This window comes from Syngnathus typhle, linkage group LG1, assembly GCF_033458585.1.
Source record: "Syngnathus typhle isolate RoL2023-S1 ecotype Sweden linkage group LG1, RoL_Styp_1.0, whole genome shotgun sequence".
Lineage (NCBI taxonomy): Eukaryota > Metazoa > Chordata > Actinopteri > Syngnathiformes > Syngnathidae > Syngnathus > Syngnathus typhle.
This window is the reverse complement of record NC_083738.1, coordinates 28,092,543-28,102,777: the sequence shown is the minus strand read 5'-3', so window position 1 is coordinate 28,102,777 and position 10,235 is coordinate 28,092,543. Positions and strand designations below refer to the sequence as shown.

Below are 10,235 nucleotides of genomic sequence, written 5' to 3'. Positions count from 1 at the left end.
GCATTTATTCGATATCCAGCTAAAGGGACAACTTATTTTGAATAGTACAATGGTGTTTCCTTTTGAGCTTTTCTTTTGAAAGGTCTTAATCCGGTTAGTACGCTCTCACGTTGTTTAGCTTGCTACGTTAGCATCCCGGCGGCGGCCACTTGCTGACAGTGACGAGCGCACACCTGGGATGAGCGGCTAATGAGGTCACCGCCGTTTCGTTGACTTTATACTTGCTTATTTGACTTTGTGTATATTTGTACTATATTGTTTCGTTGCCACTGTGTTGAATTAGCGGGCAAACCACTTGCGTCTGGTACTGTGTTAGTACTAGTTCAACTAGTGTCTCAATAGGAAGGCCGAAAGAGCAAAAACGGGACCCTTAAACTGGATATCCAGACTATCTAATAAATGCTGAAAGCTTTTCAGTAGCAGCCAGGAAAGAATGTGAAGACCTTTAAAAAATGACAGCAGTGAGTTTGACATTTGCTGAGGCAGTCAGTGCAGCGGACAAACCCCAAAGTGCCCCCCGCCCCCCCCCCCCAAGGTTTCATTGAATTGCAGAACCCCCCCCCCAAAGTTGTGTAAAAGGCGGAGAAAGGAACTCATCTCCTCTGAATGCACACTGGCTGATTAGGGGAGAAAATCAAGAAGGGAAGGAAGGTGAGCACTGAGCAGCATCTGGGTTTGATGTCTGTTGTATCTCAGAATTTCTTGGGGCCCCAGGCGGACGTCTGCGTGGGGGCAACGCTTGTCCCAAATGTGGGGAAGTCCTCCGCGCTGCTCATGTCTGGGGCCTGGAAAGCAAAAAGTATTTTGGAAGGACTGTACGTGACACTTCAATGATTTGTGGTCTCTATGTTGGAGTGAAATAGCTTACCGTTTTTTTCCATGTATAATGCGCCCCCATGTATATTACGCACCCTAAAAATGGCATGTCGATGCTGGAAAAAAGCCTGTACCCATGTATAATACGCACCCGAATTTGGACTCCTGCTTAAGTCCGTGAAGGTAAAATGATTTCAGAAAAAAGATCATCTTTGGGAACAACCGGATGTTATTCTGCCGGTCAGTATCACTGCGCATGCGCTAGCAAACTCGATAGTGAAGATGTGTTTCGGATTTTCGTAGGGTACAGCAAACGAGCAGGTGATCGAGCAAGCGCCTGATACGAGAGCATTGTGTTCGTATGGAGCGTGTTTGAAGTGAACAGCAGAGAAGAAAGAAAGCGCATCTGTAATGGCGGCCTCCGTATTATATCCGGATTTAAAAAAAAAAAAAGAAACCATTTTTTTTTTTGTACCCATGTATAATGCGCGCCCCAGATTTTAGGACAATAAATTAGAGTTTGCGCATTATACATGGAAAAAAACGGTAACTGATCTTCGAATGTGTGGGAGGAGCTAACTTTAGCCTGGGTTGTTAGCTGGAGCATAAAAAAAAATACGTCAAATGAACTTGGAAGTTACATAAAATTGAACTGCACTTAAAAATTGTAGTGAAATATAGTAAAACTTAAAAAAAAAAAAAAGCTTAAGCCATCATATGTATAGTTTGAACATTTAATTGAGTGATTCTTGCCACTGGAGGGCGCCATTTTAGGTCTCACCTTGTTCCCTGCGGCGTTCCAGGGTGCGTCGCGCACAACAAAGCCTTTGGTGGGAGTCTTGCTGCCGTCGTCCGGCCCCCCCGCGTCGGTCCCGCCTCCCCCGTAGCGCGACGGAGGCTTCATGTACGCCGCCAACGTCTCGGTTTCAGTCACGCTGAGCATCTAAAATAGTCCCAGGGGCGAGAAGGTGAAGCACTTTAGTGTCCTGTACTGTCAACAGAGGTGAGCGTCTCTCACGTATTCTTCCTCCAGGTTGATCAGATGCTCAATGGCGTTGTCCACCGTCTCAGGAAGGCCCGTGACCGTCACTTTGTCAGGTTCGTCGGAACCGGGAGGAGGAAACCGGATGTCGACCTGAAAAACGTACACAAGAGGGAGGAAGAAGAATCAATCGATTGATTGACTGCTGGATTTTTTCGTCCCATTCTAAGCCCCTGAGAAATTTGAACTACTGAAGCCTCGCCGTCCAAACCTTGAACTCCTCCATGAGCTTGCGGACGGCTTTGCCGCGGGCGCCGATAATGCGGGCGTGCGTCCTGCGGTCCAGGCGCACGTCTCGGTTCACCATCTTCTGCAAGTCGGCCACCAACCGCTGGATGGCCTGACACGCCTCCTCCACGTTGCCCTCGTACCCCGAAACCGCAATCAGGTCCTGAGGGCAACACACCCGGAAATTGACGCACCCTCCCTTCGACCAGCAAGCGCGCAGGACGACGCCGGCCGCCGTGCACCTGCTGTTCTTCTCCTTTTTCGGGGAACCGGATGACGACGTTGTGGTCCTTTCGGATTTGAGAAATGACCGCCCCTTTCCGGCCGATGATCTTGGGATGAAACCTGGGCTCCACCGATATGGTCACCTTGAAGCTCCGCAGTAACTAGTACAAAGGGAGAAATGAAAATAGCTTTGAGAAGATTTGGGATTTTGGCCCAGGGATTGCTCACCCGGTCCTCCTGCTCTGCCCGGAGCTCTTTGACGCGGCCCAGCAAGCCCCGCTTGGCTCGCTGCACGTTAGCCATCAGGCCCGTCACTTTGATGACGTCCCGCTGCATCTCCGGCTGCGGCACCCACATGTTCACCTGCATTGGTGCATTCAGGAGCATTGGAAACCACTTTGTACCTTCAGATTGTCGTTTTTGACATTTTTAATTTGTCATTAACCTCGTATTCCTCCATCATTTTTCGGATTCCGTTGCCTTTCTGCCCGATGATGTAGCGATGAAGCTCATTGCAAACTTCCACGTCCTCCGTGACGGGCACCAAGGCCTGAAAAAGGACAACGGAGGAGGAAAAAAACAAGCAAGCGGTGCTTCTTCCATCCAAATCGACGGCGGGCGAGGATCTACCAGCAGGGCAGCCTTGGCCATCTCGCACTTCTCGTCCCGCCCAGATATGGTGACCACGTCACACTTGCGGGGGACAAGCTCCGCCTCTGGACACACGTGTCCGTTCTCCAAAACCTCTTGACCTTGACGGACGACGATTGAAAAGGTCACACGGCAAAGCGTTTGCTAAGCTCCGGACGGACGCGAAGCCGGCGCCGCCGCTCGGGGGGGAAACCTGCGGAGGCGTCGTCTCTCTCGGGGAACTTGATGTGGACCTCGTGTTCGCGGGAGATGTTCTGGATCCGGATGCCTTTGGGGCCCATGATGGCGCGGTGGTAGCGCTGAGGGACCGCCACCTCCAAGCTCACCCGCGACTCCTGCTCGACCAGAGCACGTATCGACGACAACCCAAGCGACGAGGTCAGCGCTCCCTTACCAGGTCCTGGATGATCTCCCGTATTCGTTTCTTAGCGGCATCCACGCAGTCCCTGGCTCCTATGAGGTCGACCCGCCGGCTGTCGGCCCCCGTGCGGGGGAAGCTCACGACCACGCCGCCGTATTCCTCGGCCAACTGGCGTAGCACCTGTCCTCTGCGGCACACAAAATGTCGGTGGTGGCGAACGTCCACATCCATGCTGTCCTCCGACACGTCGTCCTGGAGAGGAGAAGCGACCGGTCGGAAAATTGGAACCAGCCACCGTGTGCTCTAAATGTAGTGATGTGGCGCGTGAGCTTTCAAGTTTCACCAGGTTTTTGAGCAGGTTTTCCAGTTCCTCGCGCGCCTGCCGAACGGCTTCCTCTTTGCCCACGATGGTGATCAGCTCCTGCCGGCCGTCGTCGGCCGACGGGAAGATGATGCGGGCGCCCGTCCTGTCGCGAACGCGCCGAACGTTGGCGCCGCCGCGGCCGATCAGGAACTTGTGGTGCTCAGGCTTGGCCTGCAGCTCGGCTGTGAAGTTGCTGACTTGCTGAATGGAGGAGAGCAGACGTGGGTGGAGATTCCGACGGCCAACGTTGGTCTTCGGGCTCTACCTTCTCCTCGGCCAGGTGCAGTAGTTGCCGCCGGGCTTTCTCCACCTCGCCGGCCGGCCCCCTGATGGTGACCCGGTCGGAGGCGGAGCCTTCGGAGGGAAAGTGGATATGGACGGCGCCGCCGCATTCCTCCATGATGGCGCGGACCAGGCAGCCCTTGGCGCCGATGAGCGAGTTGTGGAGCTTGGCCGGGATGATGACCTCCGTCTCTTTAACGTTGGCCTGGAGAAAGGTGGCGGTGAGACCTTCTCGCTTTCCAGATGCCTTTTTAGCCGAGACTGACCATTTCTCTCTGGATGGCGAGGATTCGTTCTCTAGCCGCCTCACAGTTGGCCTTCTTTCCCGTGATGACGATGGTCTCCGAGTTGCTGTTCTCGGTGGGCAGCTCGATCTTGGTGTTGGTCTCCTCGCGGATCTGCCGCCGATGAGAGTGTTATGAGAACTGAACCGCTCGCCGAAGTTTCTTGGGCGCTTTACCTTTTTGATGTTGGCGCCACCTTTGCCGATGATGTTTTTGTGAAACTGCTTGAAGATGGGAACCGAGAGCGAGAAGCTGTTCTCCATCTGCAGGCGAGATTGGCAAAGTGCTGGTCGGGGGACATTTTTTACAGGCCGGTGTGTTTTGGCACTCGTACCAGGTCGGCGATCATTTTCTGGAGGAACTTGGCGCACTTCTCCAACTCGCTCTTGGGACCTCTCATCTGAACAAGGTTACTCTTCTGCGCCGGGTCGGGGAAGTTGATGATGACCTGGATGAGGTGGACTGGATGAGACTTGCTTCTGCAGCGCAAAGAGACCACCTCCTCACCTCGGGGAACTTGTCTCGGACTTCTTTTATCTTCTCTCCCTTCTGGCCGATGATGGTTCGATGGAACTTGTGCTCCACCACCAGATCTTTGGTCCGCTCGTTCTCCTGGAGAAGAGTGTGGACTTTTTTTTTTTCTTTTCTTCAAGCTGTCTTCCTCACCGTCCGCCGCAGTCAAGTTAACCTCACCATTCTTTGGACCATCTCGATGAGTTCCCGGCGAGCCAGCTGGACGCCCTTGGGGTCTCCCTCGATCCGAATCGGGCTGCTTCCGTCTGAGTCCTGCGGGATTCTCACCGACACCTTGTACTGCTCCTTAATTCGGTTGACTGGAACGGAAGCGGGAGGTGAAGAAAGCAGCTACGCCTTTCTGTTTTTTTTTCTTCTCTCCAACACTGACTATTGGCGCCGTTCTTGCCGATGAGATGTCTGTGGAAACGCTGGTTGATGAACACCTCGGTGTAATCCATCCGCACAAGCTGCGAGTCAAAGAAAGCCCTGGTCAGAGATTTTCACGGTGGGCGTTCCTCAGCCAGCCAGCCAACCACCCACCAGATCGGTGATGATTTCTTTTAACTGGACCTGAGCCTGCTCCACCTCCTCCGTCGGCCCCTCCAGGCTGATTCGCTCCTCGCCGTCGGTGAACTCTATGTGGACCTACACAAGAACTGGTCCTAATTTTCCTCCACCTTCAATTTATTTTATTTTTTTATTGTCACGTACCCGAGGCAGCTGGTGTGTTATCCGCCCGATGTTTTGTCCTTTCTTGCCTATAATGAAGCGATGCAGCCAGGCCGGCGCCGTCACATCCACCACCGTCACGCTCTTCGCCTGGCCAGCGGGAAAAAACGTAGGAGCCAAAATATTGCAATGTACCATATTTCCTGGACCATAAGTCCGAGTTTCTTTCATCGTTTGGTGCAACTTGTACTCAGGAGTGACTTATGTGTTAAATTATTAACACCTTATATCATTTCACATGTTATTTTCACACTGAACCACAGGAGGGCGCTTTAAGCCTGTGGAATAATTGGAACTGCAACTGACGATGAGTCGGACGTAAGCCACTACTTCCGGTGTTGGCCGAGTTGTTTTTAAGTGACACAGAGGATGGAGATTTCGTCGGATTTAATGGATTTGGATGGTTCGATAAACTTGTTAGCATGTTTGTTTTTTCTATAGTCATTTGAATAACTCTTAATATGTTACGTCAGGCACGTTTTAAGTTCCTTCTTTATGTGTTTATGTAACGTTAGCAATGCTAATGGTGCGATTTAAGTCTATTCATTATGCATTTCGTGGCTTGTGCGACTTCTACTCCGGAGCGACGTATAGTCGGGAAAATACGGTATTGCGCTAAAACCAAAATGGGTGACATTTGTTATTTCATTTCCTTTTGTTCTCACCTTGGAGTAGACTTGCGTGAGCGCCGGTCCCAGCTTGTCAGGCTCCCCCCGCAGGACGATGGTCTCCGAGCTGGAGTCCAGAGGGGGCATTTCCACCGAGACTCCCGTGGCCTCCAGGATCTCCTGCAAGGTGTTGCCCTTGGGCCCGATGATGTACTTGTGCTGAGACTTCTTTACCTCCACCGAGATGGTGGTGGTCTTCCTCTTCTGTCAGGCAACACAACTCTATTAGGTTATTCTAGTTGAGGAAACTTTGCAATTCCTTCTCATCTTTTTGGTTTGTTTGGCATGTGTCCGCACCACGTCATCGTAGATGGCGCGAATGCGGCTCAGCGCCAGGGCGACGGCCTCCTTCTCGCCAGTGATGACGATCTCGTCCTTGGTCAGGCTGGGCGGGGGGACGCTGATGCGAGCGCCGGTTTCCTGACTTAGCTCCTGCGCCAGCCGGCTGTGCGGGCCCGCGATGAAGGGGTGGAAGGCCTTCTCCAGGGGGAGACGCTCTACAGCACGCTTGTCCTGATGGGCCAAAAAGAAGATGAGGAAAGTACATCATGGTTGATAGAATTTTTTTTTTTTTTTATATGCTTTAGAGGTTTTTTAATGGGAGTTTGTGTAGGTTTGCAGTGTAGGGGTACCTCAGGGCAGGGGCCCTTCTTATTTTCTCTTTTTACAAACGGCTTGACATTAGAGTTAAATTCTTTAAATCCAGTTTGGATGATGATGAGATGCTCCAGATATATGACTCTGAGTATTTGATCATCTGCTACAAAAATGATGTAACATCAAGTATTTCTAATCCGTCGGCATATCCAACCTGCTCGGCAGAGATCAGCAATATCTCATGGCGCGCCTTTTCAATGCCCTCCTTGGTACCGGTGATACGGATGTTGGTACTGGTGTCGTCCGGGCGCGGAATAACGATCTTGGTCGCCGTCTTCAGCTCGAGTTCTTGCAGCTTTTCGCCGTTCTTGCCGATGACAAAGCGATGGTGCTCTTTGGGGATGACCAGCGCGGCCCAAGCCTGGGCATTTCGGGGGAAGGAGATGAACTGGCGCCTTACTGATTGAAATAGAAATTTTCCATTTTCTGACCTGAGTCTGTAGTCTTGCCACAATCTCCTTGCGGGCCTTCATGACAGAGTCCAGTTTGCCCGTGACCATGATGGACAAGCCCTGGTCCTTAGCTAGCGACAGCTCAATGTGAGCTTCGGTCCGCTGCATGATGTCCAAGCACACTTTGGCTTCTTCACCCTCCCCAAATTGGCTGTTGTCCTTGTAGCGCCGTTCCTCCACGGGCACGTGGAAAACCTGCGACGCAGCAGGACCCATTCTTACTTCTTTTGAGGAGATATTTGCTCCATTTGCTTTTTTTTCTTCTTTAAGTATTTTAGCTGCCTTGATGCAAATGTTGCTTTGCAAGGGTGTGGGATTTTTTTTTTTTTTTATTCATTCCAATTTGATCATTTCCAATTTTAGCTCTAATATGATACTGCTTGCATCCAATTGCAGCTTCTTTTCTTTCTTTTTTTAGTCTGGCCACTTTTGGCAGCCGTTTTGAAATTGTTTGAATTCCTAAATCAAAACGTGTATGTAACCAAACCAGATAGCTCTGCCTTACCAAAAGTCTGCCACCATCTTGATGCTAACCCACAATGCAAAGCACCATAGACAGGCTGACCAAACTAGAATGGATACTGCGCTCCTTAAAACAAAACCATGTCAAAAGACAAAACAGTTCAAAGACTGACTGGGAATAAAGCAATACTCACGGGCCTTTTTTGGGGGGTTGGGTTAGTTTACATTATTCTTCGTTACCCATCAAATCTTGTGGTGTGAAATCACACACGTCAAGACTTTCAAATATTTGAAAAAAAAATACAAATTTGATGCTCGGGACAAGAAGCGATCCTCTAATAGACGCAAAAGCAATCTCGAAAATGCCAGATTGTGTCATGTCGAGGGATAAAGTCATCATGAGCGCCCAGCGTCCTTGTTGGCAAAGCTACCTGAGTAATGACGGAAGCTTTGATGGGTCTGATCTTGCTCCCCCACGCAGGAGCCGCCTCCCCCGCCTTCTCCCCCGGCGCGCCCTTCTCCGGCAGCGGAGGGAAGGCCTCCAGGTAGGTGGGGATGTATGCCTCATCCTCCGGGACGCAGCCTGCACCGCAGAGGTGAGGAAGAAAAACAAAAAATAAACACTAGCTACGCCATCATATTTATCTGGAATTTTTTTTTAATTTATTTTGATATATATATTAGATATTACATACGTATATATTTTATTTATTTTACTTGAAATTATTTTATATTTGATATTTTTTAAAATTTATTAATAAGGTAAGCAGGTGACTTTAGAAGAGGGAGGCGAGATATGGAAAGACAAACTCCAGATAGCCTCCACACAAGTGCGAAATATCACATTTGAAATCTTACCCGTGATCTCCTGCTCCCTCAGGCCGCCGCGGTGCTCTGCAAAGCTCTCGGGGGTCAACAGCGCCACTGAGCTCATGGTTCAAGACTTCTTCCGCTATTCCACTGCAACAAATGAGCACAATCAAAGTTCAAGTTTGTCGCTGACGTTCCAAGAAGTCGGACAAAAAGGTAAAGAATGATTCGCCGGTTAACAAAACATTCTGTGTCCATTTAGTTTTTCAAGATGGTGACACTCTACTGATGCTTATGTTGTTTTGGTTTTTTTTGGTATAGTGACAACACAGGTCACCTGCACAGGTCAATTGCCAGCAAGTCCGTCCAGGTCGCGGCTACCGACGGCGCTTCAGTGCCAGTCTCGTTTGAAGCTCCTGAAAACATGAAACAGGTCCAGTATAAAAGCTTAAATTCACAAAAAACATTGCTAATCTTCACAAAGCCTTTTTATTTTTATACATGGAGATGAATACTCATCAATCCTGTGATTTTTGTCAGTAGTTTTTCCTGTAGATAATGTTGCTTGCGCAAAGATTTTTGTGTTACATAAAACATGGGTAAAACTCTCGAAGAACTTCACTTGGAACTTCAAGGCCGCTATGGCTGTAAAACCTTATAAATACCTATACAACCTATATATCAAACCCCGTTATTACATTCATACTACAAATTGATGAATCGAAATTCAGTGAGGAAAATATTTTGTTAAAACTGTTTAGGTCAAGAAAAGGTATTGGTTAAAAGAACATGCTGGCAATATCGTTTTTCAACATTATTACGACTGATGACAATTTGTAACCGGATCCGGGCAATATTTGACTTTGAATATTGCCATTTCATAAACGGGGCTTTAATGTCGCCATGTTTAATCAAGAAAGAACAGTGGCAGGGTTCCTTAAGTGGTCCCACGTGATTTTTTTTTAAATGTTTTTATTCTAATTTCATCCAATCTCTTGCCGGTCGACTGCGTTCTTAGCTCAGGCTTTCCCGTCCATGCTCCTGCCTTGCCGCTCGAATCGAACGTTTTATTCGAATTCATGTTCAATGTCGGTTTAATGACGCACGTCGACGATGAAGCGCAAACGATTTCTTATCGTCTCCAAACAAGAACAATAACACGAAGGAAACAAGGCAGCAACCGCTCCGCTCCGCGGGCGCTAACCTTCCTAAGCTTGGCTGCGTGTCTTTGTGGGGGCCGGCGGGCGAAGCGGCGCAGGCGTTGTCCATCTTGACAATAATGCAAATAATAAATAAGGTGGAAAAGTATCCTACCTTACAGAGAGAAAACGTAGCGGAGGATGTTGAGCGTTTGACAGGTGATGGTGTAAACACAACTGTGATTGGTCGACGAGCATTTCCTCGGGACGAAGCGGAGTGATACGCCGAGATGCGCTGCGGTTCAAAGATGGTCCGGCCAATTGCCGCAGTATGTTTACGCCAGCGGAGCATCCAAATAAAATAGAGCCCGGTGATTTGAATACCCTGATTTATGAAGGATACAAAGGCCTCGCAGACTAGTGTTTTTAAAGGATTTTGTGGTTTGTCTCAAAGTTACCGTTGACCCAAAATATGGTGATGAGAGAGTATCCAAAGTGTTAGCCGTATTTCCCGTTTTAGACACTAGGTGGCAGTCCGAACCCAACGTA

General features: G+C 49.4%; 1 protein-coding gene and 1 long non-coding RNA gene across 2 annotated transcripts; one reads left to right on the top strand and one right to left on the bottom strand.

Moving 5' to 3' along the window:
• Positions 1–89: 89 nt before the first annotated feature.
• On the top strand, positions 90–8,757 carry LOC133152629 (uncharacterized). Its single transcript, XR_009714164.1, has 3 exons — positions 90–194; positions 8,219–8,333; positions 8,618–8,757. It is a non-coding gene; the product is annotated as an uncharacterized LOC133152629 (long non-coding RNA).
• On the bottom strand, positions 569–10,133 carry hdlbpb (high density lipoprotein binding protein b). The gene is made up of 28 exons (XM_061276378.1): positions 9,862–10,133; positions 8,885–8,963; positions 8,596–8,697; positions 8,169–8,320; positions 7,255–7,470; positions 6,978–7,184; positions 6,464–6,679; positions 6,164–6,370; positions 5,481–5,588; positions 5,310–5,414; positions 5,158–5,236; positions 4,947–5,086; positions 4,761–4,865; positions 4,588–4,701; positions 4,430–4,516; positions 4,236–4,367; positions 3,953–4,174; positions 3,667–3,888; positions 3,357–3,575; positions 3,156–3,297; positions 2,942–3,063; positions 2,757–2,861; positions 2,540–2,674; positions 2,329–2,472; positions 2,070–2,249; positions 1,835–1,951; positions 1,598–1,759; positions 569–785 (listed from the first exon to the last, which is right to left on the bottom strand). The coding sequence occupies exons 3-28, from the start codon at positions 8,669–8,671 to the stop codon at positions 693–695; spliced, it is 3,807 nt and encodes a 1,268-aa protein (XP_061132362.1). The 5' UTR covers positions 8,672–8,697; positions 8,885–8,963; positions 9,862–10,133; the 3' UTR covers positions 569–692.
• Between the last annotated feature and the right edge of the window lie 102 nt (positions 10,134–10,235).

Bases quoted from the DNA above. Each gene is read 5' to 3' on its own strand.
- hdlbpb (XM_061276378.1), bottom strand. From the start codon at position 8,671: ATGAGCTCAGTGGCGCTGTTGACCCCCGAGAGCTTTGCAGAGCACCGC. The intron at 6,680-6,977 runs GTTGGATATGCC...TTGGCCCATCAG, and splicing joins TGCTGATCTCTGCCGAGCAG to GACAAGCGTGCTGTAGAGCG. The intron at 4,702-4,760 runs GTGAGGAGGTGG...CACCTCATCCAG, and splicing joins TCCGAGACAAGTTCCCCGAG to GTCATCATCAACTTCCCCGA.